At 34.4% G+C, this 26108-nt stretch overlaps 6 protein-coding genes and 1 non-coding gene across 11 annotated transcripts; 2 read left to right on the top strand and 5 right to left on the bottom strand.

Annotated features, from left to right (window-relative positions):
• The first annotated feature begins 1321 nt into the window (after positions 1-1321).
• Positions 1322-8229, top strand: LOC108841283 (serine carboxypeptidase-like 19). The gene is made up of 14 exons (XM_018614056.2): positions 1322-1677; positions 1833-1978; positions 2982-3058; positions 3142-3264; positions 3346-3448; positions 3533-3570; positions 3657-3758; positions 3844-3930; positions 7065-7232; positions 7307-7378; positions 7462-7580; positions 7666-7782; positions 7891-7936; positions 8033-8229. The coding sequence occupies exons 1-14, from the start codon at positions 1544-1546 to the stop codon at positions 8111-8113; spliced, it is 1413 nt and encodes a 470-aa protein (XP_018469558.2). The 5' UTR covers positions 1322-1543; the 3' UTR covers positions 8114-8229.
• Positions 8200-9846, bottom strand: LOC108829426 (soluble inorganic pyrophosphatase 6, chloroplastic). Its single transcript, XM_018603086.2, has 6 exons — positions 9537-9846; positions 9163-9323; positions 8993-9093; positions 8736-8917; positions 8541-8639; positions 8200-8452 (listed from the first exon to the last, which is right to left on the bottom strand). Exons 1-6 carry the CDS (start codon positions 9789-9791, stop codon positions 8360-8362), a joined length of 891 nt encoding a protein of 296 aa, XP_018458588.2. The 5' UTR covers positions 9792-9846; the 3' UTR covers positions 8200-8359.
• A 93-nt stretch (positions 9847-9939) lies between these two features.
• On the top strand, positions 9940-10013 carry TRNAV-AAC (transfer RNA valine (anticodon AAC)). The gene has a single exon. It is a non-coding gene; the product is annotated as a tRNA-Val (tRNA).
• Positions 10014-10180: 167 nt separating this feature from the next.
• LOC108842356 (malate dehydrogenase 2, glyoxysomal) lies at positions 10181-13797 on the bottom strand. Its single transcript, XM_057002818.1, has 8 exons — positions 13662-13797; positions 13310-13528; positions 12918-13232; positions 12751-12840; positions 12345-12464; positions 10753-10842; positions 10507-10601; positions 10181-10411 (listed from the first exon to the last, which is right to left on the bottom strand). Exons 1-8 carry the CDS (start codon positions 13734-13736, stop codon positions 10339-10341), a joined length of 1077 nt encoding a protein of 358 aa, XP_056858798.1. The 5' UTR covers positions 13737-13797; the 3' UTR covers positions 10181-10338.
• Positions 13798-13936: 139 nt separating this feature from the next.
• LOC108842355 (probable WRKY transcription factor 19) lies at positions 13937-16726 on the bottom strand. 3 transcript variants are annotated; one of them, XM_057002817.1, is made up of 3 exons: positions 16575-16726; positions 16393-16448; positions 13937-15858 (listed from the first exon to the last, which is right to left on the bottom strand). In XM_057002817.1, the coding sequence occupies exon 3, from the start codon at positions 15603-15605 to the stop codon at positions 14118-14120; it is 1488 nt and encodes a 495-aa protein (XP_056858797.1). In that variant the 5' UTR covers positions 15606-15858; positions 16393-16448; positions 16575-16726; the 3' UTR covers positions 13937-14117. The 3 variants fall into 3 exon arrangements, with proteins under 3 accessions (XP_056858797.1, XP_018470737.2, XP_018470736.2); XM_018615235.2 differs by lacking the exon at positions 16575-16726 and having other exon boundaries at positions 13937-15675; positions 15721-15858; positions 16393-16554; XM_018615234.2 differs by lacking the exons at positions 16393-16448; positions 16575-16726 and adding an exon at positions 15932-16373.
• A 237-nt stretch (positions 16727-16963) lies between these two features.
• Positions 16964-18503, bottom strand: LOC108842357 (cytochrome b5 domain-containing protein RLF). Of its 3 annotated transcripts, none has more exons than XM_018615239.2 (4): positions 18390-18503; positions 17929-17975; positions 17505-17820; positions 16964-17421 (listed from the first exon to the last, which is right to left on the bottom strand). In XM_018615239.2, the coding sequence occupies exons 2-4, from the start codon at positions 17965-17967 to the stop codon at positions 17135-17137; spliced, it is 642 nt and encodes a 213-aa protein (XP_018470741.2). In that variant the 5' UTR covers positions 17968-17975; positions 18390-18503; the 3' UTR covers positions 16964-17134. The 3 variants fall into 3 exon arrangements, with proteins under 3 accessions (XP_018470741.2, XP_018470740.2, XP_018470739.2); XM_018615238.2 differs by having other exon boundaries at positions 17929-18000; positions 18390-18450; XM_018615237.2 differs by lacking the exon at positions 18390-18503 and adding an exon at positions 18260-18362.
• A 1208-nt stretch (positions 18504-19711) lies between these two features.
• On the bottom strand, positions 19712-22128 carry LOC108840125 (magnesium transporter MRS2-7). The gene is made up of 11 exons (XM_018612949.2): positions 21785-22128; positions 21671-21700; positions 21421-21526; positions 21184-21305; positions 21017-21091; positions 20686-20916; positions 20555-20599; positions 20404-20448; positions 20268-20297; positions 20079-20198; positions 19712-19999 (listed from the first exon to the last, which is right to left on the bottom strand). Exons 1-11 carry the CDS (start codon positions 22034-22036, stop codon positions 19886-19888), a joined length of 1170 nt encoding a protein of 389 aa, XP_018468451.2. The 5' UTR covers positions 22037-22128; the 3' UTR covers positions 19712-19885.
• Between the last annotated feature and the right edge of the window lie 3980 nt (positions 22129-26108).

The raw sequence follows: 26108 nt of genomic DNA on the forward strand, positions 1-26108 counted from the left end.
TGTGTATTCAATCTTCGACAAATCATTCTTTCTATTTTAGGAATCTTTACCATTGTACTAATGTAAATAACACAAAACATTTGTACAATGGTTGTACACTGTATTTCTTTTTTATTTACTTAATCATACATATTTACAATCTGAATTGTGGAGAAGAAAACAATTAACTAGGTTTCGACTTTGAAGAAGATGATTTTGATCTTTGACGAGGTATCAATTACACTTGGTTTCAAGATTTTATGTTAAGAAATAAGAACTAGACTTTAAACCATGCACTACTTTTTTAATAGATATCAATCAGTACTATTTGAAACTTTTAATTATTTGAATATATATTGGTTGTTGATATTTTGTTTGATTATTATCTTATCGAGGTGATATATTACATCAGCTATTTGTCATTTTGTCATGTTTTACTGCATTGCCAATTTTTATTTGTATTTGTTTCAAAATTGTGTGAACTAATTTGTCTTATTCGTCAAATCAATGTAAACATTTATTCTTCAAATGATAAAATAATTTTAGGATATAGTTAAGATATATGTAAGATAATATTATTTGAAAGTGTTTATTTCAAAAAAAAAAGAACATATAGCAACCTAAAAAATTGGAAATTTTGTAGATATTTATGGGGTTTTAAATTATCAATAGATATTATGTGATCTTATTTTTTTTCCATAATTTAGATGTTATTTGATTTTTGAGTAATATCTGATCATAATGTGATTTTGGGTAAACAAAAATAGTTTAACTAAGATTTGTGAATTTTCTTACTGGATTATTTAAATATATCATTTAATATTTTTAAATATTTTGAAAATATCATTGTAAATTTTGATCATATGATAAATACATGGTTCAAACGAAAATATCATTTTGGATGTTTTAAGTGCCTGCAGAATTTAATTATATATTTGTTTTTTTGTGACTAAATTTATATATTTGGTTTTGATGTATAAACTATATTTACAGTATGAATTTAGGAGGAAAAGACAAATAATTAGGATTGGTTTGGTAGATACTGTAGTATTAAGATTTTGATTCAAAATTTAAGATGTAAATTATGTGAATTTAGTTTAATTTTTTTTTGGTGTAGAATATATTTAAAGTTTTAAGAATATATAAAACAAAGCTGTAAAAATATTCATTTTTAGAACTAATATATATTTTTAGTAAGAATATTAGGTAATAGTTTAAAATTTTCTTACTAAAGTATATATATAGTAAAAGAGAAATTTTCTTAAACTACGTGCTCTGGATATTTGAAGAACTAAATACACTTCGATATTTGATGATACTTGGTTTGGTTGTGGAGCCTTGAAGTTCCTCTAGTCAACCGGTCCAACCGGTCCGTTTAACAAAACACTAGAAAAGCCGCCAACACGCTTATTACGTAAACGATAGCCACGTTTCGAGCACTGCGTTTGCTAATTTGTCGTCAATGAAAATGCAATATTCACTCTTCGCATTTGGGAATTAAGCTCCGTTGAGCTTGCATGCAAGGCATTTTTTTTTGTTCGTGACGCTAAAAGAAGCAGAGAAAATGAAGAATCTTTACTTTCTAGTCTTATTTCTGCTGAGCATCTTGACCTCCATACATCGATTGGTTGATGCTTCTTTGCATGTGAAGTATCTTCCTGGTCTTGAAGGTCCTCTTCCTTTTGAGCTCGAGACAGGGTAAACAAAAAAAAAAGTCAATTTCTTTACTCCGATTTTTATAAATCAGATGGAAAAAACACAAAAAATCCTTAATCTAAGACATGTCTCTCTCTCTTTATAAGGTTTGACCAAAAAAAAGGCATATCTCTTTCTTCTTTGCTGCATGTGATTAGGTATGTGAGTGTTGGTGAATCTGGAGATGTTGAGCTCTTTTACTACTTTGTGAAATCAGAGAGAAATTCACTGAAAGATCCTCTCATGATTTGGCTAACTGGTGGGCCTGGATGCAGCTCCATTTGTGGTTTACTCTTTGCAAATGGTAAACAAATCTTTCTTTTTTTGGATTTATTGTATTTAGTGAGTCCTAAGTCCTAAATAACTAGTTAAATTGGTGCACGTGTGATGTATTGTGTGATTTCATGTTTCTGATTGAGGATCCGACATTGAAATTACATTTAAGGATTAAATAAGTCTAATTGATATGCATGTGTTTTGTATTAAATAGTTTAATTGCATGTGTGTTGTGATTCTCTTATGTTTGGAGGGCTAAGACAAGTCTAATTAATGCATGTGTTCTGAAATAAATAATTAAGGGAAAATTCTATAAAATATCCCAACTAAATTTGGTTAAGCTTTTTAATACCCAAATTTTTTCACTGCCCAGTTTAATACCCTAACTAATTATTTTTCTTATTTTAATACCCAAACTTTTAAAATTGTACCCACTTTAATACCCAAACTTTATTTATTTTAATAAAAATACTAATAAATTTCAAACAAAACTTAAAACGATCTCCAAAATCTTAGAAAAAATATTAAAATTCTAATTGTTTTTAAAGATTTAGGAAAGAAGGTAGATAAACCATGGAAAATTAGTTTTTAAAAAATAAGTTAATTTTAATGATAAAAATAAATTTCGTTTTTTATTTCAGAAAACAAATTAAATACAGTATTTAAAACTTAGAAATTTTATTAAAAATTTTAATATTTTACACTATTTAGTTACTTTTATTTCTCAAACACCAAAAAATTAGACTTTCTGATTTTTTTTGTAAATTTTAGAGATTTTTAAAAAAATTTGTTTGAAACTTATTAGTACTTTAATTGAAATAAATAAAGTTTGGGTCTTAAAGTGGGTAAATGTTTAAATTTTTGGGTATTAAAATGAACAAAATAATTAGTTGGAATATTAAACTGAGTAGTAAAAAAGTTTGGGTATTAAAAAGCTTAACAAAATTTAGTTGGGGTATTTTTACGGAATTTTCCCTTTAGTGTATGCATGTGTTGTGTAATTTTTATTAATTTTTAAATGTTTTTGTCAGGTCCTTTGGCTTTTAAAGGGGATGAGTATAATGGGACACTGCCTCCTTTAGAGCTAACAACTTTTTCTTGGACAAAGGCAAGAGATTATTACCATTTTTTATAAGAAGTTACATCTTTCTTTTAAAGAAAATGTGTATGTATACTCAATTTTTTTTTCAGGTGGCTAACATTTTATATTTGGAATCTCCTGCTGGTTCTGGATATTCTTATGCGAAAACTCGGCGTGCTGCTGAGACAAGTGACTCCAAACAAATTCACCAAATCGACCAGTTCCTTAGGAGTGTTGAGTGTTCTCTCTTTCTTTACATTTCTTGATGATTTTGGTTTTATTTTCTAAAACGTTTACTATGTTCTTGCTTGTAGTGGTTTGTGGATCACCCTGAGTTTATATCCAATCCATTTTACGTTGGTGGAGATTCATATTCCGGGAAAATTGTTCCAGGAGTTGTTCAACAGATTTCACTTGGTAAGTTACCCAGTTACGCCTCTCCTGCAGTTTCTGTATCCTTTAGATTTCATATTTTATTCACATTATACAATATGAAAACAGGAAATGAGAAAGGTCTCACACCACTTATAAATATTCAGGTAACAAAACTCTATTCTCTCCTATTTTTTTGTTGAATACCAATATATATTTTTGTGATATTTAATAATTTATATAAACTGAGCAGGGATATGTTCTTGGAAACCCTGCAGCGAGTGCAAACTTTGAATCAAATTATAGAGTTTCATTTGCGCATCGGATGGGACTTATTTCAGATGAGCTCCATGAGGTATACGTTTTCTTCATCATCATTATCATGTGACTCTTTATACATTTTGTTACATTTATCTTGTTTACATCATTACTATTGGCAGTCACTTAAAACAAATTGTGGAGGCAAATTCTTTAACGTAGACCCAAGTAATGCCAAATGCTCAAATGGGCTTCAAGCTTATCATCAGGTAAGGATTATAATAATAGTAATAAGAAAAAATGTTGATGTAAAGATGTCCGCCCTGAAGTAGTCGCTGACGTAGTTGCTGAAGCAGATGTCGTAGTGAGTGGTGAAGACCATGTGGAGTCGAGATGCTGAGCTGGAGTCGTGCAGACTTGGAGAGCAAGAGAGTATCTTGGAGAAAAGGCAAAAAGGAATAAACTTGAGGAGCAAGTTTATGACTTAAAGGAAGAGGAATAAGTGCATTCCAAGAAAAGGAAAGTTGCACTTATTGATATGGAAGATATCCATATTGTGGTTCCTTGGAGACTAGGGTTTCGGGAACGTGGAGTTAGTATAAGATAGCTATGTGGTCGTCTGTAGAGAACGTGGAGTTAGTATAAGATAGTGTCAAGAGGACACGTCTGGATCATCTTGGGTCGCAGTTTGAGAATCTGAAGTGGTCAGATGCGGATACGGTGGCGAGCTTCAGTGCCAAACTCAGTGCTATGGCGCATGAAGCATGTGTACTTGGAAAGAAGTACAAGGAGAAGAAGCTGGTGAAGAAGTTGTTACGCTGTCTTCCAGCAAAGTTTGGAGCTCAGAAGGCGGTCCTGAATATGACTGCAAACACGGATGAGCTCAAGTTTGACAAGGTTGTGGGTATGCTGAAGGCGGAAGAGATGGAGACAGGCAGTGGCTCGGTGTCTACATCAGGAGGTACGCCAGGGAGTATAGCCCTTGTAGTTGACAAGGATGCAGTGAAAATTCAGAAGCTTGAAGATGCCGTGGGCATGTTGGCTAGGAATTTTGGCAAGAGGATGAATTTCTCAGGTGGGAGAAATCAGGTTGGTCGCCAGGAAGGTGATCGTGACAGTAGCAGAAGAAGAGAAGGTCTCAAGTGCTACGAGTGTGAAGGAGTTGGTCATATAAGGGCTAACTGTCCGTTGGTACAACGAAGAGAGCTCAAGTGCTCTGAGTGTAGAGGTGTTGGACACACACGGCGTGAATGTCCAAACTCAAGGAAGGATAAAGGTAGTCCATTGCAGTCGTCTGATGAGTCAGAGTTTGAAGAAGATGGAAAGGTGAATCTTGTTGCATTTGGTGCACGCAAGGAGGGATCTAGTGAATCCTCTGGTTCAGATCTCAGCACAGATGATGAGGAGTATCACGTGCTGTTTAACAAGTGGTTGAGGGTCGAGGATCAGAATCTAAGATTGGAGGATATGGTTTTGAAGCAGAACGAGCTGCTTGAAGAACTTCGTGAAGAACTTGCGGCTGTGAATGAGAAATATGAGTCTTTTGAGCAGAAGGTTAGCAGGGTGAAGAAAGTTGCTACTGGAGAAGTACAACAGAAGGGGCTGTCACATTTCGTGCATGGGAGCACATCAAAAATGGAGCCAAAGAAGCTTGTCAGGAAGTACGTCGGGACGTGCGACAAGGAGTACGGCAGGAAGTTCTACAGTGCGGGGCTGTGAGTAACAAGCCGAAAGTGGTACATCAGTGCAACAACATGAAGGTCAGACAGGGGGTTCTGAAGCATGGGTGTGCAGCTGGTACGAGGAAGGAGACTGATCGGTGCATCAGTAACTGTGTCAGGCCAAAGAAGAAGCAACATCGGATGTGCTGCTGGTTCTGTGGGAAGGTTGAACACAAGAAGGTGGAGTGTTTTGCTCGTGAGAAGAGCAGAAACATGACCAAGAGGGTGAACAAGACGGTCACTAAACCCAAGAGGGTTGAAGAGGTGTCTGTAGCCAAGAGTGGCTTACTTGATGAGATCAAGGAGAAGATATCAGAAGAGGGATGCAGTTCTGGTAGGAGTGATCTTGAGGAAGATCAAGAAGCATCAAGTCTGGAGCTAGGACACAGAGTTGTCCGTAGCACAAAGGGGAAGGAGATCGAAGTGCGTCAAGAAGTGATGCGAGAGGATCTTCAGGAGGGTGATAGCGAAATCACTCCAAGACAGTAGCAACGAGTGCAGAGGGCACTCGGGGTGGTTGAGAAGAGGCTCATGGTCAAGGAGACGACGCATGAAGGAAGCCTGGTCCTCAACAGAAGTGGGTCGAGAGGTAGCTCGACAAGTGCGTCAGATCGTGATGCAGTACGTGTAATCTATTCCGCTGCAGCAGAGGCTGTATCATGATTACGCATGGAGTAGCAGACGGGTGTGTCTGTAAGGCTTGACATCTAAGCATTTGTTTTAGCTTAGTATGCAATCAAGCAGGGGGAGAATGGTGACGTTCTGGTCCAAGGAGTGCATATCTCATGGGGGAGAAGAGCATAGTGATGGACGTCCTGAAGTAGATGATGCTTGTCTCATGGGGGAGAAAAGCATGGTGTGGTGCACATCTCGTGGGGGAGAAAAGCACAATTGGCGTGGAAGTTTCCAGGTGGGGAACGTGGTTGTTGAACCAGAAGAAAGTTGTGCTTGATCGGCACACAAAGCTAAAAAGGGGAGATTGTTGATGTAAAGATGTCCGCCCTGAAGTAGTCGCTGACGTAGTTGCTGAAGCAGACGTCATAGTGAGTGGTGAAGACCATGTGGAGTCGAGATGCTGAGCTGGAGTCGTGCAGACTTGGAGAGCAAGAAAGTATCTTGGAGAAAAGGCAAAAAGGAATAAACTTGAGGAGCAAGTTTATGACTTAAAGGAAGAGGAATAAGTGCATTCCAAGAAAAGGAAAGTTGCACTTATTGATATGGAAGATATCCATATTGTGGTTCCTTGGAGACTAGGGTTTCGGGAACGTGGAGTTAGTATAAGATAGCTATGTGGTCGTCTGTAGAGAGACAGAGACACAGAGGCTGATTTTATAGAGAGAGAGAAGCGCTTGGAAGTGTTCTGGGTCGTGCTGAAGCAGGAGCTGAAGTACTTGACGGTGGAGAGACATAAGCGGGTAGCTTAGGAATTGTTCAGTAGCAGCTGTTAGGGTGTTAACAGGCTAGCGAGGCTGATTAAGCAGAACTTGTAATTAAGTTGTACAAGGCGATTTCTAATAAAGCTATTGGGTGTGCTTGTGTAATTGTCTCTCTTGGTTTACCTTCTGCATTACTTATTGTGGTGTCATCTTTGCACTTACAAAAAACACCACATGAGTATCTGCATGCATCTTTCACAAACTAACTTGTCTCTTTGTTTTCTTTTTTCCGAGTTATTATATTAGTGTATCTCAGAGATATACATAGAGCAGATCTTGTTACCAAACTGCAAAGTAGATTACGTCTTAGGAGACATAACACAAACCTCACCAAACATCAGAACCAGTAGAAGAAGAGAACTCACGGAGTTTTCAAGAAATGAGTCATCATCATTGCCTCCTCCAAGCTGCTTTGTACGAATCTATTTTTTTGGTTATTTTGTATATTCATAGGTTTATGATTCTTACAACACTTATTGTCTTCTCAGACTTATAAGTACTTTCTGTCTGCCTTTTGGGCAAACGATGAAAATGTACGAAGAGCTCTAGGCGTGAAGAAGGTAATGTACCTATGTGAACTTTGTTTCTTGTTCTAGATAAAAATTTAACACAACTTTACCAACTAAACGTTACTCTAATGCAGGGATTCGGAGAATGGAGTAGATGCAACACCCAAAACATACCATATACATATGATATTCACAATGCCATTCCATATCACGTTAACAATAGCCGTAAAGGCTTCCGCTCTCTTATATACAGGCAAGATTATACTTCAATTTTTTTTTCTTTTCTTTTTAATTCTGTGTGCATCTTGATCACAAACTAATTGCAAATTCTGGAACAGTGGTGATCATGATATGATGGTGCCTTTCTCTTCAACTGAAGCATGGATCAAATCCCTCAACTATTCCATTGTTGATGACTGGAGACCTTGGATGAAGAGTACCAATCAAGTCGCTGGGTAAAGCTAAAACAAAAACATATATGTTTCTAACTTTTATTCTCATCAACTTCATTGTTTACTTCCTAAATGATCGTTAACCACGCTCTTGTATCCCTTGTTTTGTAGATATACAAGGACCTACGCAAATAAGATGACATTTGCAACCATCAAGGCAAGAACTTCTAAACCCTTTTGTTCTTAAGTCTTCTCTAGAGTTTCTACTGGTAGAATTACAAATGATATGGTTTGATATGAGTGGGTTTTGCAGGGAGGAGGGCACACCGCTGAGTATAATCCAGACCAATGCTCACTTATGTTCAAAAGATGGATTGATGGTGAATCTCTCTGAAGATTCTCACTCACTTCACTCTCTCTAAAGTTTGCATGAGTTGTTTGTATTTTTCTTTTATGGTTATTATTAAGTAAAAAAATTAATAATAGTAATGACCTTTTACTATTTCTCAATCATCAATAGTGAAAAAACAAATATCTTTTGAAAAAGAAAGAAAGCAAAAATGATGAAAGGAATATCGAGTATGATAACTATTCTGAGCTCATAACTGGACAATGCAAGATATGATTTTGTTAAAACTGTTCAGAAAAGTGAAAGGTCTCCAGCATCAACTGATCTCTTCACAAGCTTAGACCATGATTCATTTGTTTCATGGATGATCTTCAAAGCATAATCCTATTAGAAAGAAAAAAAAGAACACACTTCAGTACCAAGCATGAAGCAGCACAACAAGAGTAATTTGCAACAAATAAAGGGAACTTACTTTGTTTGCTGGTTTGTCTCCAAGACCAAATCTGTTAGCAGGCTTCCCATCTGGGATCTTATAGTCTCTGAACCAGTCTCTAATGGCTGTTAATGTACCCTGATATCACCACCAGATTAAGGGTCAGAACCCAAATCCATATAACGCCTGAGAATTTTTAGTCTCTAGTTACTACTACTAGAGTATAGCTCATACCGGGAAATGCTTCTCAACATCATCAACATCATTGACAAGATGAGCTTTTGGGTCATCCAATGAAATAGCAACAATCTTCCAGTCTAGCTCTCCCTCATCAATCATAGCTAAAGCAGCCAAAGGCTTGATTTTTAGAACCTCACCTATCTTCCTTTGAGCTTCACCAATCTCAACAACATCAACTACAGATCCAAAAAGCAAGAACAATTAGCTTGATAACAATTCAAACATTCCAGCAGTATCAAAGATTCATTCACCTGGATCATTATCCCCAAAAGCTCCTTCAACTTCAGGATTTGCCTGAGATGGATCTTCCCATGTCTGAGGAAGCAACCCATAGTTCCAGTTTATATTGTACCTAGATGGGCAAACTTGTGCATCAATAGATGCATAAGCAATAGTAACCGAAGGAAACAATCTCACTTACGGATAATATCTGAGCTTTCCCTTCTTAGTATCTTGCTTAATAGGAGTGGAAGCTTCATCAGTAGCAACCTCCATTTTGGCTTTGGACTCTTTAGGGATCTCAACTATAAAGTTGTAAACTCCATCTCCTAAAGTCAACGGTATATCATGCCATGGAGAAACCTATACAACAAATAAATACATATTCACTAAAAGAACAGAACAGAGTAACTAATCAAAAATCAAAGAAAATTCACTAAAAGAAACAATCTTTCATTGCATAACCAAAAGAACATTGATTGCATTGGTCTAATTTTACAATGTGGAAGATCCTCAGAGCTCAGAGAGAAAACAAAAAAGCTTTGAACTGTAACACGGAGAGAGAGAGAAAGGTACCTTCTTTCCGGAGCCATCGAGGAAGAAGACACGATAATCTAGGGTTTCGGGTAGACCTTTTTCTTTAACCTTAACCTGAGGGTTGTAAATGGCACTGCAAGAGAAGGGTCGTTTCGATTTCAACGCTAAAGCTCGTCTGTTGAAGCATAGTAGAGGAGCGCCGCTGGATGAGTTCTTCGCCGGGAGGAGGAAAGCTCGTTTGGCGAGGAAATACGAGGTGGTTTGAGCTGCAGTAATCACTCTCGTGGCCGCCATTTTTCTGGGAGAAGATTGAAAATAGCGGTGGTGGCCTTTCGTTTATTTTTCGGACAAGACGAATCAGTTAAACAGATCACGTGGGTTTTGTAAGGTACCAACTTTATTTAATGTATAAATATGTAAACTTCGGAAAGATTATCAAAAAGGTTTCGTGGTGTAGTCGGTTATCACGTCAGTCTAACACACTGAAGGTCCCCGGTTCAAACCCGGGCGAAGCCAAATCTTTTTTTTTCTCACATGGTTGGAACACATTAATTTTTATAAAGCTTTCGTTCTTGATGATAAATATTCAAGTTGATTTCATCTCCCAATGTTTTGTGTCTTGTCTAATCCTAAGTTGGTTGAGAAGCTGTAATGTTAAAATCTACCTTCATCATGAACCCATAGAGAAGAAGTGCGTTTAAGAAGCCAAACAATTTTTACAAAGTTGAAGAGGAAGAAAGCTGGAAATAGGCATGAGTAAGTAGTAGTAGTAGTAGTATACATGATCATATGATTTTAGGAAGATGAAGATCTTATTTTCTCTCTCTGATTATTCTTATTTTCATTTCCTGATGAAGTCGACACCTTTCTGAATGCTTCCAGCTAATTCTTCTTTTGCTTTCTCCAGGCCAACCCTGTTGATTGTGAAAAGGAAAAATCCTGATAATAAGATCACTCTTTGCTTTCTTTTCAGACACCAGTAATTATTTGAAGAGAGAATGTTTCAGACCTTTCATATTCATTCAAAGGTCCAAGCTGGTACACTTCCTCCGCTCCTGTACGTCCAAGACGCACTTTGGTGGCAAAGAAAGCTAACTCTGTCACCTTTGCTTGCAAAGAAAGCCACCATTACAATTCAAACCCGTTAAGAGAATGAAAGAAAGAAAGCCACCATTACAATTCAAACCCGTTAAGAGAATGAAAGATAGAGAGACTAAAAGAGTACTTTCCACAAAAAGATGGATATGATTTACACCTGTGAAGCAACAAAAGAGCACTCAATGACATTCGCATCTCCTCTTAACCCGCGAAGGCAAGCATCTGCAAACTTTGCTGCAGCATATGCCTGTAGTAGCAGTAGTAGTACATTCCACATATATTCATGACATTGTTCAAGAGAAGAACCAAGTGATGATTATGTTTTAAAAGTAAGTTTGGTTTGATATCTATTCTGTTTACACTTTAAAAATATCCCTTTGTTTTTAGTATTATTTACAATGATATGCTATTGAGCATTTAATTAATCTTCATATATTAATGCTTGTATTTTTCAGTTATTTAATGTGTGTTTCTTAAAAATTCTTTGTCTTTTTTTTTTAATTAAAGTATTTCCAAAATTAAATTCTATTTAATGTGTGTTACCTTTTATGATTTTTTTCTTTTTCTGTTTAATTAATACATTTCTAAAATCGAATTCGAAATAAAAAAGTTTGGCAGCAATAATTAATAAACCTAACTTATATTATTCATTGTTTTTCATATATTCTTATATATGTGTGTGTGTGTTTGAAAATAATTAATAAACATAGCTTTGAATATTTAATAAACAATATTATTTTTAAATATCTTTTCTATTAAAACAGAAGTACACTTTAAAAATATCCCTTTGTTTTTAGTATTATTTACAATGATATGTCATTGAGCATTTAATTAATCTTCATATATTAATGCTTGTCTTTTTCAGTTATTTAATGTGTGTTTCTTAAAAATTCTTTGTCTTTTTTTTTAATTAAAGTATTTCCAAAATTAAATTCTATTTAATGTGTGTTACCTTTTATGATTTTTTTCTTTTTCTGTTTAATTAATACATTTCTAAAATCGAATTCGAAATAAAAAAGTTTGGCATCAATAATTAATAAACCTAACTTATATTATTCATTGTTTTTCATATATTCTTATATATGTGTGTGTGTTTGGAAATAATTAATAAACATAGCTTTGAATGTTTAATAAACAATATTATTTTAAATATGTAATTATATTTTTATTATTTATTAGTAATAACTAAAAACAAAAGTCACATTAAAACAATCATTTATATAATATATAAATATATTATGTCACATATATTTTTCATATAAATAATACCACAATGTAAGTTCAGTATGATAAATGTTGAAAATATAAAATATATAACACCATATATTTTGAATAATATATACAACAATTTTATTATACATTATCATAAGTTTTGATCCATAAAAAATTACATTTGTACGGATATATTGGGTCATATTCTAAAAGTATGGATTATACAATTGATGGGTTATAAAACAAAATAAAATTACTCAATATAAATTATAAATTATTATGTTTAAAAATGTCATATAAACAATTATTTAATCGGGTAAATTTTAAAAATATATATTATCTCTTATACATATAAATACTTATTACAAATTTAGATCACATTCCTAGATTTTTTAACTAATTAAAATTTTCAAAAAAAATCTATACTTTTTTGAAATTTTGCTAACGTGATTTAAAATATTTTCATAGTGCATACACCTTCTCTATTTTGAAAACTATTGATACCCGCTCGGTCGAGCGGGTCAAAATCTAGTTTACCATTGAAAGTGTTGCAGATCCAGCTCCAGCTTTTGCCTCCACAACTTCAGTTCCACCATTTTGAATCCGGTTCGTGAGGTACTCAATCTCTGATTGTGTGAAGCTGCTAGGAGGTTTAACCTGAGGCCCAAAAACAAAAACAAAAATAAAAACAAAAACAAAAATGAAAATTATGCTAAAACATCAATTGGTAGAGAAGCTGGTGTTATGAAAATGACTCTACCTCGCACATAGATCAGGCTTTGATATCATGTTTAATTCAGATTCATCGTGTATTTCTAACTTAAAACCAATTGACAGTAAATTAACTGGCAATTATCTTATATATATTTATAGACTTATTTTCTAACTAATATGGGACTTTTCATTCTTTCTTTGACACATGAGTGTTCTATTGATATGCTACCTGTGACAATAGTGGCAAAATTGTGACTCCAGCGTGTCCACCAACCACTGGTACATCAACTTCTCTTGGATCAAGGCCAAGAACTTCAGCCTGCACAAGATTGGATCAAATCTTGGTAAAAGTCAACAAAACCAAACTTGACTGAGGAATCATTAACACATCATTACCACAAATGTATTGGCACGAGCAACATCGAGTGTAGTAACACCAAGGAGCTTCTTAGGATCATAAGTTCCAGCTTTCTTGAAAACTTCAGCAGCAATAGCAACAGTAGAGTTCACAGGGTTACTAATCAAGTTGACTATAGCATTAGGACAGCATTTGGCTACTCCTTCACATAGTGTCTTAACAATCCCAGCATTGATCTTAAAGAGATCATCACGTGTCATCCCTGGTTTTCTCGGCACACCAGCTGGTATGATTACAAGATCCATTCCAGTTAGCGCGTCCTCAAGTTGCTTGGCTCCCAAGAATCCTCTAACCTAGAAAAACAATCAAGAATTAGTCATTACTCAAAGACATTTCATGACAAGCTTCCTAGAAGATGAGAGGTACTTACAACAGCTCCAGTGTCCATATGGCTAACGTCAGCAGTGACTCCAGGAGCATTGACAACATCGTAGAGATGAAGTAAAGAGACGAGAGGGTTCATCTTCATTAACAAGGATAGAGACTGTCCTATTCCACCTGCAGCTCCAAGAATAGCTACTTTGAATCCTGGATTCCCACCTTTCGCTCTGCAGTTTTCTCGTCCCACTACAGAGTTCTTGGCCTCCATCTAATCAGGAGAAGACAAAAACCAGTAAGTTTTTTTGTCGTGATGAGCTACTAGAAACCTTAATGCTAACATCCAACCATTGAAGAATCAAAAGAAGATAACTTGACTTAGAAGCAAAGTAAAAGGAAAAAACCTGAGGAGTGAAAGAAGGTTGAAGATGAGCTGATATCATAGCAATCCTCTGGTTAGCATCTCCACGAAACTCCATTCTTGTCTTCCTTTTGCTTGTTTTCCTTAGTAAAGAATTTTGATTTGTATGCCAAAGAAGTAAGATGACATTAAAATATGGGGACTATATTGAAAGAATATGACATAAAATATTTGTCTTTTATTTGTTGGAGGCATTCCTTATCACTTTATCTTCTTTATGTTGCTCTCCTCTCTTGACCCTTGTTGTGGCTCTCAAAATTTCCATAAAATAAAAATTCAAATGAAGCTATGAATAGTAGATTCGGGTTTGACAATTGTATTAGTGATTATAAAGAAGCCCACCAAAGGCCCAAACTAAGCTGGGGTCTATTATACACACACATTTACAGCTTTTACAGAGGTTTGTGCTGAGCAGGTAACACTTGCAAAGAGAATGCTTTCAGATTCCATCAGTGGAAGGCTGTTTCAGGCTGTCACTAAGTAAAGACATCATTAGCCCACCACCATGAACTCTCTCCTCAGGAATCATAAAGTCAGACATGTTGGTTTCTCCTTCATGTGAATCACTTGGACATTTCATTGATAAAGGTACAAGAACCTGCATTGGTATCATCATCTTCTGAGAATGATCAGAACTAGAACCAACAACAAGACCACTGAACAGCCCCGGTCCAATCAAACCACTCTTGCTTCCTCCATCTTCTCCTTTCTCCTTAATACTATTATGCTTAGCACACAAACCACTCTTCCCTCTAGCAAACTTCTCACATCCCCCATCTCCCCAACAACAACGTTTCCCACCACCATGAGCTTTGCACAGCTCACCACTCCCTTGAGCACTCTTCCCACACTCACCAACCACACACCGTTTCCCACCACCGTGCTTAACGCAACAGTCAGTGCGTCCACGAGCGCTCTTACTACACCCTTCCACAACACATCTCTTCCCACCACCATGAGCAACGCAGAAGTTAGTCCCACCGTGCACACTCTTAGGGCAAATCCCACCTCCATCAGCCATACAACGCTTCCCACCACCGTGCGCCTTGCACAGAGGAGTACTCCCTTCCGCTCCTTTACCACACCCTGAGAACACACACCGTTTCCCACCTCCGTGCGCTTTGCAGTAGTTAGTACTCCCTTGAGCTCCTTTATCACACCCCGAAGAGAACTGACAACGCTTCCCACCGCCGTGCGATATACAAAGACCAGCTGTTCCTTCAGCGCTTCGCGTACAGCTTTCTATAACACATCTTTTGCCGCCACCGTGTTTGATGCAGAGACCTGATTTGCCACGCGCTGCTTTGTCGCATCCTTGGATGAACTCGCAGCGTCTTCCACCACCGTGAGATATGCAGTGGTCTCTTTTTCTTTCGGCCCTCTTCGTGCAGCCTGGCTTTTGGCATCTCTGCCCTCCTCCGTGGCTGATGCAGAGCCCTGACCCTCCTCTGGCTCCCTTCACGCATCCCATGAAGTTGCACTTCTTCGGGGTGTTGTAGAAGGATGAGTCTAGACTCGCTTGTGAATGATCATACAGAAGTGATGGCATGTAACCACCTGACCTCTTTGCAGAAGTAGAGCCCTCATCACCAATAGGAACCACACATTGTCTGCTAGTAGTATATGTAGACAGTGAGCAATCAAGTCCACTGAGAGTGTCTGGAAGACGAAGTTGCAGAACCGAACCACCTCGTGATGAGATTTCTTGAGTGAATCCAGAACCATAAACTTTGTTGCTGAAACAGTATGAAGCTGATGTTGGACCTAGTCCAAGGACCAAGCGGCAGCCATCATCAGTGCAGTTAGAAACATCAGAGCAAAAATGGCTTTGAGAGTCTCCCAGGGACTTGAGGCTAAGAGAGTTGTCCCCCATATTGCCATGTTTGTTGATGCCGGTGGCTTTAGCTAGACCGTGATCCGAATTCATATGAAGATTAAAAGGATGTAGTAGATAGAGAACTCCCAAAGAATTACCACTTAACACATCATACTTGTAGCTATAAGCATATATTGGAAAGACTTGAGAGATAATAAACTTCCACCACTCACAAAACCAGATGTATCTGCCCTGTCCATCTTCAAGAGTGTTTTGCTACTGTAATACTGCATCTATGGGAATGGTGACCTTCAGCTGAAAAGCAATGGTCTTTGACACTTTGTTGAGAATGTTCTTCAAAGACCTGAAAATAAAAATTCAGAAAAGAGGGTTAACGAGATTTGCATGAGAAGCTACCTAAGACAGAGACCAAGTACCCAGACTAAATGACTTGTTCGATGAAAATTGCAGCCTTGACTAAGTAAAGATGAGATGCACAATGGTACTTAATGTCTAATGATATCATGTGCTCTCATTCGTCTTCCCTAAAAATCAGAAAGAAAAAAAAAAAAAAAGTGAAAACCAAATGAGAAAGGCATCAAAGGCTCCAAAGTCAACTCCCTTTTTCTTTTTCTAATAAAATACTTGATTAGAAACATGATTGAAGATCCAACACACAAGATCCAAAAATCTGAGGAAAGATTTGTTTTCAGAGGGTTGATTTGGAAGATTGATTATTGGATGCAGGAGGAAAACAATTAGTAATACTCATGCTAGTATCAGCAAAGTTTCTGAGATACAATACAGCCAAAACATTCTGATTCATGAACTCTGACCAAGCAAATGAATGAACTAGTGAAATCACATATAACAAAATAGATCAGAAAGAATGATAGACCTGGTGGGGGATCTGAGACTTGGCCTCCAGATATAATAGACTCAAAAAGGAGAATACTAGAAGAAAGAAGAAAGAAGAGCCAATAAAAATTCAAGAAACAGCCAAACAGGTGTCTCGTATAAACAAGAAACTAAGAGATTATTGGCGCACACAAATATGATAGTGTAAGAATATCATCTTACCGTCGATGACGAGTCAAGTCCTTTTTCTTGGGACTTGAAATACCTGAACTACCCCCAGCCCCTGTCAGAAAGAAGGGCTCTGATTGGCTGGCCCATCCTTGTGCAGAAAACAGAGAAACACGAACACAGGTGGATAAAACAGAGGACATGTCTGCTTGATTAATAGTCAGAATTGTTTGCACTGCTCTCTGTTTCTAGTTTTCCCGACCACTTTGACATGGTGCTGGTCGTGCTGGATACACGTCTGCCTGGTTTCCCTATATTTATCTTCCCTTTTTTGTATGGTAATTTGAAGTATTTATATAGTTATTTTGCTTCTAATCAAGATAATAACATGAATTGGACTCTACTATCTACTGTACATTATGTGATTAACATAATGTAATCAATCATTCTGGAAACCTGTAACATATATTAACATCAAAGAGTCGTGTAAAAGTCTAATGACAAGTACATAATCGTGATCAGAGTGTTTTCATTTGAAGAATCAAACACTCAAAAATTGTCTTATTCGACTGGAAGAATAATTCTATAATACGAGTATATGATAAATAAGCCAATTACGCTTCTGGCTTCTTGGGTTTGGCATCATCCAAAACACCAACAAGGCATTTCTCAAGCAAGATATCGTAACTGACCCAAGCGTGGTACTTGTTGAACAAGAACGTACCGTCTCTTCCCACGGCTTTCATCAGCATATCCACGCCTCCGGGATGAAAATTCATATAAGGCGATATGTTGTACACGCGGCCTTTCAAAACAGTCCACATCGAGTCTCCTCCTGACTTGTTGTGCTTCTTAACTTCATCCATCGATATAAGCCTCCTGTTCGACTCTCCCTTCAGGCCTGACCAACCAACCAACCAACAAACATCATCAAAATGCATTTAGGGAAGGAAGACAAAGCGTTGTTTTTTTTTTTTGGTTAACCTGCGAGATCGGGATGCGTTCGTGTGAGTTTGAGCCAATCCATTTGGCTGTAACCTTTTTCGAATGGGACTTTTGTACGAGTTATAGGCTTTCTAGCTTTGAGAATCTCAGATGATGATGATTCATTGGACGGTTTCGAAGAGGAAGAGTCAGTAACGGTGAAAGACAAAGAACCAACTGTCTTTTCCTCAGGAGAAACTTGGTTCAGAGACTTGGTTTGAGGAGGATGTAATCCATCTTTAAGGGCAATGCCGTCTACTCGTGATGCAAGATCTTTTGCCTCTACAGAAACTTCACTATCATCTGGTGGCGCAACCTTTAAAACAGAGCAAAACCAAAGAACCAAAACATCATAAAAGTCTTCAACTCTCTATGTTTTATATAACCAATGAGATTTTCTTAAGAAATTGAGTGCAAAACTCACCCTTGAGAATGTGAAATCATCATCCTTATTAGTATCCATCTCGAGAGCTGAAAAAAAAAACAGAGCTTTGAGCTACAATTTTTAGAAGAGTTGGTATCAGTTGGATTGTAAAGACCTCAAGGCTCTCTGGAGTAACGAAAGATCTAAACAAGGGACTCATCAAAAAAAATCACATAACAAAAGACTTCATTGACGAAAGATATATATAAAAACAGAGTCTAAAGATGCCGACTTTAGATATTATTGACCAAAATGTATTTAGCTTAATACACACACAAGTCTCTTAAAAAAAAAAACAGAATGGAAAAAAATTGAAGAAGAGTTAGAACACCAGAAGAGTTTTTTTTAGAAACCAATCATGCAACACCCGTTCATGATTTCATATCAACCAATCGTTAGAACCCCAGAAGAAGAAGAAGAACAAAACAAAGGTGAGCAATAGTGAAAATAGAATTAAATACCTGGTGGATCCGAGAGATTATAAAATCTGTTTGGGCTCCTGGTGAAAATAGAATCGAAGGAGAAAAAAAAAAAGAAAGAGCGAAGTGAGAGAGGAGGGATCTATTGACATTGGACGGACGACGAGTCATGTTCTTCCCTGGCGGCTGGACCAAAATCGAACCGGTTTAATTCGGTATTTCAGGTAAGCTATTCAATTGAGTCGGGACTCATTTCTTCAATTCGGTTAAGGATTACATAAAAGCTGTTAAAATTGGTTCGTGCTGGTTCCATTGGCCCGGTTAAGAAATAACACTAGTTACATTTCGGTCTAGTGCGATTTGACTTCCGTTTAATAACTTATTAAACCTTCAGTTCACACCAGTGTTATTAAACCCGGACCGAACCGGCGGTCGGACCAGGTTCAACCACGAACCGGACACAAATGTGGGTTGGGTTAATGCCAAAACCCAACTATAATTAAACCGGTTAAAAATTCCTATCGAACCGTTAAAAACCCGTGAACCGGCGACCCAACGGACCGGCTAAACTTTGGTTCTTGTATTAAACCAAAAATTTATTAATAAAACAATTAAAATTTCCTTTTAAAATAAAAATAGAATTCAGATTAATAAAGTAAAGCCATCTCATATTTTTCTCTTGAGTCTTTGACGTCTATGCAAGACTGCAACTCAAAAGGTATCTATTTCTCAAGATATTGTTTTTGTTTCGAAGATTTTAAAAATTGAAAACTTAGATTTGAAGAACTCAATCATGGTATAATTTTTAATTTTATTTCATAATATAAAATTTTAACTAATGTGCTATAAACTTTGTAAAGGTGATGAAGATTTGGAGTGCCAAAAACCCGGAAAATAAATTTTAAATATGTTTTTTCTATTGATTTGAGATTTGGACTATTACATTGTTCTATTACTTTTATTACATTTTTAGTTTGTTACTTTTTAAAAATTTCTAAATATTATGGTTATTGAAATATTTTATTTGATATGATCTTTATCTTTGTAAGAATATACATATTCAAAATATCATTAAATTTAGTTTAGTCTAATCAAACCCGGATCGAACCGGATCAAACCTGGTCGAACCACATTGACCCATGACCAAAAAAAAATCCGGTTCGTTTGCCGGTCCAGTTTTAACAACACTGGTTCACACCAATGTGGAATGCGGTGCGGTCTGGGCCGTCAAAGCTTTACCACGACAAGGATTCATGTGTGTCGGAAGAAGCTCCAAGCTTCATCATAAAGTTGTAATGTCTTCTGGATCAGTGAGTATGAAGTTTCTGTATAAAGACTATAACTATATCGAAAATATCAACATGTACATAACGTAACACTAGTTTATTCATCCTAGTGTAATGTATGTCAAACCCTTACAAATTCATACGCTGTGGATTGTTTATCATGAAACCATGGGCCCGCCTAATCGTTCATCGTACATGTCATAATAGTGAACTGTTACACATCATGCATTTATAATCAAAGTCTTATCACGATCAACCCTGTTTATTTTCCTTGGACCACCAAGATCCCACAAGCCCTTTGAACCGAGCGTACGACAGTACAATCACAAACAAGACTGCGCAAAATGTCCCTGTGAGGCCCACCACCTACCATGAATGGGAACAAAAAAACATATGAACATATATAAAGTCTTTGCGCCATTCTTTCTGAAAATTTGTTACTTACCCATTTGAAAACATATCCATGTTCGTCGTTCCATGTGTAGGGAATGTTCATGCCAAATATTCCCGCGATCATAGAGTACATTGATATGCAGACAGTTCCAGAGCTTAACATAAGCTCTAGCTGCAGATATTACGGGTTCAATTTAGCAACATAAAAAGGCTCAATATCAGTTCAACTATATTCACTAACTTGAATGAGTTGATTTCGATGATTGTCTAGCTGCAAAAAAGAAAAAAAAACCGTTATATATAGTTTACATTAGCCAGTGAGAAGAGATTACATTTTAGTAACTTTCTTAGGTAAATAGTATTTGCACTTCGGTTACCTGGATGTTAATGTAATCCTCTGTGTCATCAATATACTCGCGTAGCTGCATCATGTTGATCAGTTATACTTTCTGAGTCAGAGATGTACAAAAAGCTTCACAACTATTATTAAAACAAGAGAGGCAAGAAGAACAAGATGAGATACAATACCGCGGTTAATTTGTTCAAAGTGCTGTCGATTTGCATGAAGTAAGCCTGTTAAAACAAATATCAAATTAATGATTGTTTTATGTAGCTGAAAGCAGATATGTAGACATGCACCATTCATGCAACAAACAAACCTCGAGCAACATTTCAACTTCTTCAACATCATTTTCATCGTTCCCACTAACCGAGACTAAACTCATTCTACTTGCTCTTGAAATCTTGGAACCTATTGTTGGTGACGTAGGATACCAGAGGGGTTCATCAGAAACACTAATCGATGAAGATAAACCAGCAAGCTTCCTTGTAAGATAGATATCAGCCATATCATCGTCATCATCCAACAACTGTTCCAGCTCATCCCTTACCTACAATACAAACAAGTGACGCTGGAGCTTTTAATTCTTCACTTATCTAGTTTCAAATACTCATAATCATAAACATAGACTCTGTTGCCTAGTGAGATACCTTTTGGACTCGAGCTGTCAATCGTGTCATTGCACTCTTCAATTTACGAACCCTTTCCAAGTTACGGCTACTTATCTACAAAACGAAAATAATGGTCAGATGTATAGTTAGAAAACAGATCAGTGAGGGCAATAAATAACCACTAAGAAGTAAGAAGTTACATATACCTTCAAGGTTAGTTCATCCAAAGCAGGATAAGCAGAAGTCTCTAGCTCTGTTGTCCTTGCAGCTAGTAAGCTGCAAATAGCTTCCAAAGCCACCTCTAGCGCCCGAAACTCAAACGGGGATTCTAAACAGTAACAACAATCATACATTTCAAATTCCACATGTAGTAACAACTGACAAAAGAGTGAGTGAAGTGGGTCTCTTATGTAGGAGGCATCAAAAGAAAAGATGAAGAATACCATCTTCTTCACCAGCTTCAGCATCTCCTTGAACAACAGGTAAGCGTCTCTGAAACTCCTCCAAGGCGGGTATAAGATTTTCATCTGACGACTCCCGAACCAGAACCTGTATCGTTTAAAAAACAAAAGTAAGGATATGTACTTTAGAAGACCACCCAAACAGTAATGTTTGTGTCCAAAATATTGCTACAAGGCAATAAGAAAGAAGTCAAACGTAAAAAAAAAAAAAAGTCAAAGGTAGGCCACTGACCTCTTGAGCAGTGATAATGGCCTTGATATGCTGCACCGGACCCAGAAACAAAACATATGAATCATAAGACTAACTAAAAAGCAGAGGAGAAAACAAGAAGTTGCCAAGACCAACCTCTAAGTTAAGAACAATGGCTCTCTCTCGACCAAGAATAGCAGACGGGTAAGAAAGATTCGGATCCAGGATCCGGAGATCGCGAGCGTGGATCTGGACACGGTGCATAATGGCGTATTTGTCTTCGTCAAGCACCGTTCTTTGCCCCGTCGCGTCTATGGATATCCAACTCCGAGATGACTTAGTCGTCTTCCTCTTCACCGTGACAGCTGTCGACGGATCCACCGGAACCAATCCTCCGTCGGGCGACATCTCTGATTCAACTCCTAAAAAGTCAACGCTAAAAATGATAACCAACAGCAAAAGGCACCGAGTCTAATAAAAGTAGACTAGGATAAAAATTGCGCGGGATGAGCTTAAAATTATAATGTGAAAAATATAAAAAATTTCTATAAATATAGTGTGTAATATATAAGAATGATAAATTGACAATATTTAAAATGCATCATAAAGTACAGGTTCGTTATTAAATAAGTGTGTATATATATATTCGACTATTGTATAAAAGCACTATCGATTTTCCGATTTTTTTTTAAAGTATAGTACTCCCTCTGTTTTTTAAAGATACATATTCTAGACTTTTCACATATATTAAGAAATCACATTAAAAATGTATTGATTTTTGTGAATAACAATTTTCCATAATCTTTAACCAATAAAAATCCAATAAACACAATTAATTTTCTTGAAGTTAACAGATTTTTATTAAATAATACATTGAAAAAAGTAAAAAATGTATCTTTTTAAAACAAATTTTTTTCCTAAAACATGGATCTTTAAAAAACAGAGGGAGTATGATTTTAGCTATATATATATATAGTATGATTTTTTTTTAAACAAGATGAATGATCATTTTCAATCAAATATAATGGTATTTTAGTGAATAACTTCATTTATGGGGTGACTACAATAAATGAAAATTCTAAAAAGGTATGAATTATTTTAAAATTGACTTGAAGTTTTGACTCATATTTGCAAAAAAAAAAAAACTCATTAATAAATTGGTTTATATCATATATTTCATATTTTGATGAATTAATTAAAAAATTGATTTATTATTTCAATATGTCTTAACTAAAATTAAAAATACTAAAATTCATGCATTTAGATATATAAACATATTCAAATAAAAACTCTTGTATACAATTGGAAATAAATAAAATTTATTTTCTAGAGCTTAAATTTAACGAAAACTAAAAATATTATATGCCAAAAGAAATATAACTTACAATGAATATTGATATTTATACTGAAAACCCTAATTTAAAAAAATATTAAAATTCAAATTTTACTTTAAATAAAAATATATTTTAGAAAAATCATTACCACTACATATAGTTTGCAAGTATAATATCCAATTTATGAAGAAAATCAATACAACATCTTTTTCCAAAATTATATTAATTAATTTTTTTTTGTAAACTGGCTTTAATTAATTTGAAAAATTGCAGTCAAGATATATATGCTTAGAATTGCGTAATTGCCTAGACTAACGTTATTTAATTGATGGAAACTTGAAAGCTAATACCACGTTGAAATCAATTATTTGGTCATTTTAAGAAATGATTAGGGGCTTCATATTGTATATTGCATCGTGTTTTTCTTCTTCCAAGTTTTTTGTAGAATCAATTTCTAATTGCATCGTAGGTATATCATATTGTATATTGTATAGTAATTTAAATTGAGGTTATCCAAAATTTGTGATTTTCGATGATTTTTTAAATGTTCATACTAATAGTTTGTGAATTCTCTAATGTTTTCGAGAAAATGAGACAATATGGTTGTGATCCTATGTCAATAATATGCAATGTCGACTGTTCGTCGAATTTGACTTTTTTCCTAACACATTAGTTAGGTATAGGCACAACAATCTCAGTTTTAATATTTTCTGTAACACTAATATTCATTCTATTTTATTTGGCAGACTTTAAATTGGTGAATATTTTATCAAAAGCTGAATGGGTCAAACGAGATCATCATAATATCCATTCGAATGGAGTGTTTCAAATCATATATATATGGATATAAATGTTTTTAATATAAATTGTACCAATGACACTAATTATAATTATTCTAGTTAAGAAATCTATATATTATGAAAAGAGAAGTACAAAATAGAAATACTCCTCAGTTTTACTATTTATTTACATTAGAATGTCAATAAAATATTTATTGAACCTATATTTAAGTATGCTTGTTTTTTTCTAATTTAATTAATAAATTTAAACATTTCACGGATTTTCCTAATTTAAATAACATATTTTCTTAATCAAATCTTAACTAAAACGATTTTCTAATATATTTCTTATCAACATATTAAATATTTTTAATATCTATTAGTAATAAATAATAAAATAAAAATACACATCATAATAAATTTATATAACATATATATAGAATATAAAATATAAAATAATTTATTGATATATTTTTAGTATAATGCTTTCATAATATAAGTTCAATTTGTTATAAATATATGATTTGTTTATATGATATATTTTGATATAATAGACAATTAAAATCATAAAATATAATTATTTTAAAGTAATAACTAAAGATCTTTAATATAAACAGCCCAAGTTTACTTATTTTCATTACAATATTTTTTTCATTACAATATTTACTTATTTAAAGATAGAATGAGACAGCCCAAGTTTACTTATTTTCATTACAATATTTTTTTAAGTCCAGATTTTTAATAATATAAAAAACAGAATCATCGCATCAGATCATAACGTTCAACGAATGTTGAATGTTTCAAACTTCCGACATGCAGAAGATGCTCTTCCAAAGCGATCTTCATCTTCCCTGTTTCATCAACCACACTCAGATCCTTATACACATCCACCTTAAACCTAACCACCGCCTCTTCACTCTTCCCCATCGAGTAACGGTCACAAGTTCTTTCTGTTTTCATCGGACATTATGACTAGCACCACCGATATTTTCGCATATGAAATAAAATACTACTAAGTGTTTATCTGCAAATTTGTGAATATAAATATTGTATGAAAATATATGTTATGTTATGCATACAATGTCATAAATTTTGAATAATAATTAGAAACATTATCAAATAATTTGAAAATTATTCATAAACTTCACATAAATTTGATGTAAAAATAACTAATGAATATTTAGAAATAAAATGATTGTGGAATTAAATATTTAATTATCACATTAACTTCTGTAACACATATTATGCATTTTCTTTGGCATCTTCTTATTTTTTGTTATCATTTCTTTCTTTTTATTAATTTTTTCTAATGTTTTCCTAATTGTTTACATATTTTTTGCTAAATATTAATTTCTCTCTCTAAATAGTAATGATGAACTAAAAATCTATCTTAGAATTATCTCCTATCATAACATTACATTATTCACTATATTATTTTACTTAAATGCAAAACATTTATTTAGATCAAGGTTATCACATATGTTCTGTTAAATATAATCCCTTCAAAGATTAATTGTTTATAAATCATATATGGAATTGATCAAACATTATTACACTTTCTATAATTTTGAAAATTAGCTACCATTAATTATTTATAATATCATTTAGGTTATTTGACAAGTGATAATAATTAGTTTAGACTTAATTTTTATTTAATATTTAATTAAAATAATTAAAAATTATAAAAGTTTTTTTCATCATATTATGTAGTTTATAAATATAAAAAATAATCAAGCGTTATTATTTTTTATATAATTTCAACAATTAGTTACTGTAAATCATTATTCTTATTTGGTAAGTGATAGTTCTGGATTTATTTTTTATTTTAAATATAAACTAAAATAAATAAAATTAAAAATTATCGACCAAACAAACTATAATAATTTTCTTAAGAAATTACAAATGATCAATATGTCAACAAATGTCACTTAAGTGACTTCTCGTTTAATATATAGGAAAATTTTTATTTTTATAAATGTTTTGTCAACTCATATAAATAATTTAACATTAAGATATAATAATTGTGTATGCCGTGATAGATAATTTTATAAGTGTTTTAATTTTTTAATAAATGACTTATAAGACATATATTGATGTTATAAAACATTAATAGTTATCATAATTCTTTATTTTCGAATATAATGTTTTTTATAAGAATATGAAATCAATATATCTATTTCTATAAATTGTGTTCTACTAATTATTTTATGTAGTAAGTAAATGTAAAAATAATTAATCAAACATTATTATACTTTCTATAATTTTGACAATTAGTTACCATAAATTATTATTTCTAATATCATTTAGACTATTTGGTAAGCAATATTAGTTAGTTGTATAATTATCTTTTATTTTATAACTAATTAA

Source organism: Raphanus sativus, chromosome 2 (assembly GCF_000801105.2).
Source record: "Raphanus sativus cultivar WK10039 chromosome 2, ASM80110v3, whole genome shotgun sequence".
Classification (NCBI taxonomy): domain Eukaryota; kingdom Viridiplantae; phylum Streptophyta; class Magnoliopsida; order Brassicales; family Brassicaceae; genus Raphanus; species Raphanus sativus.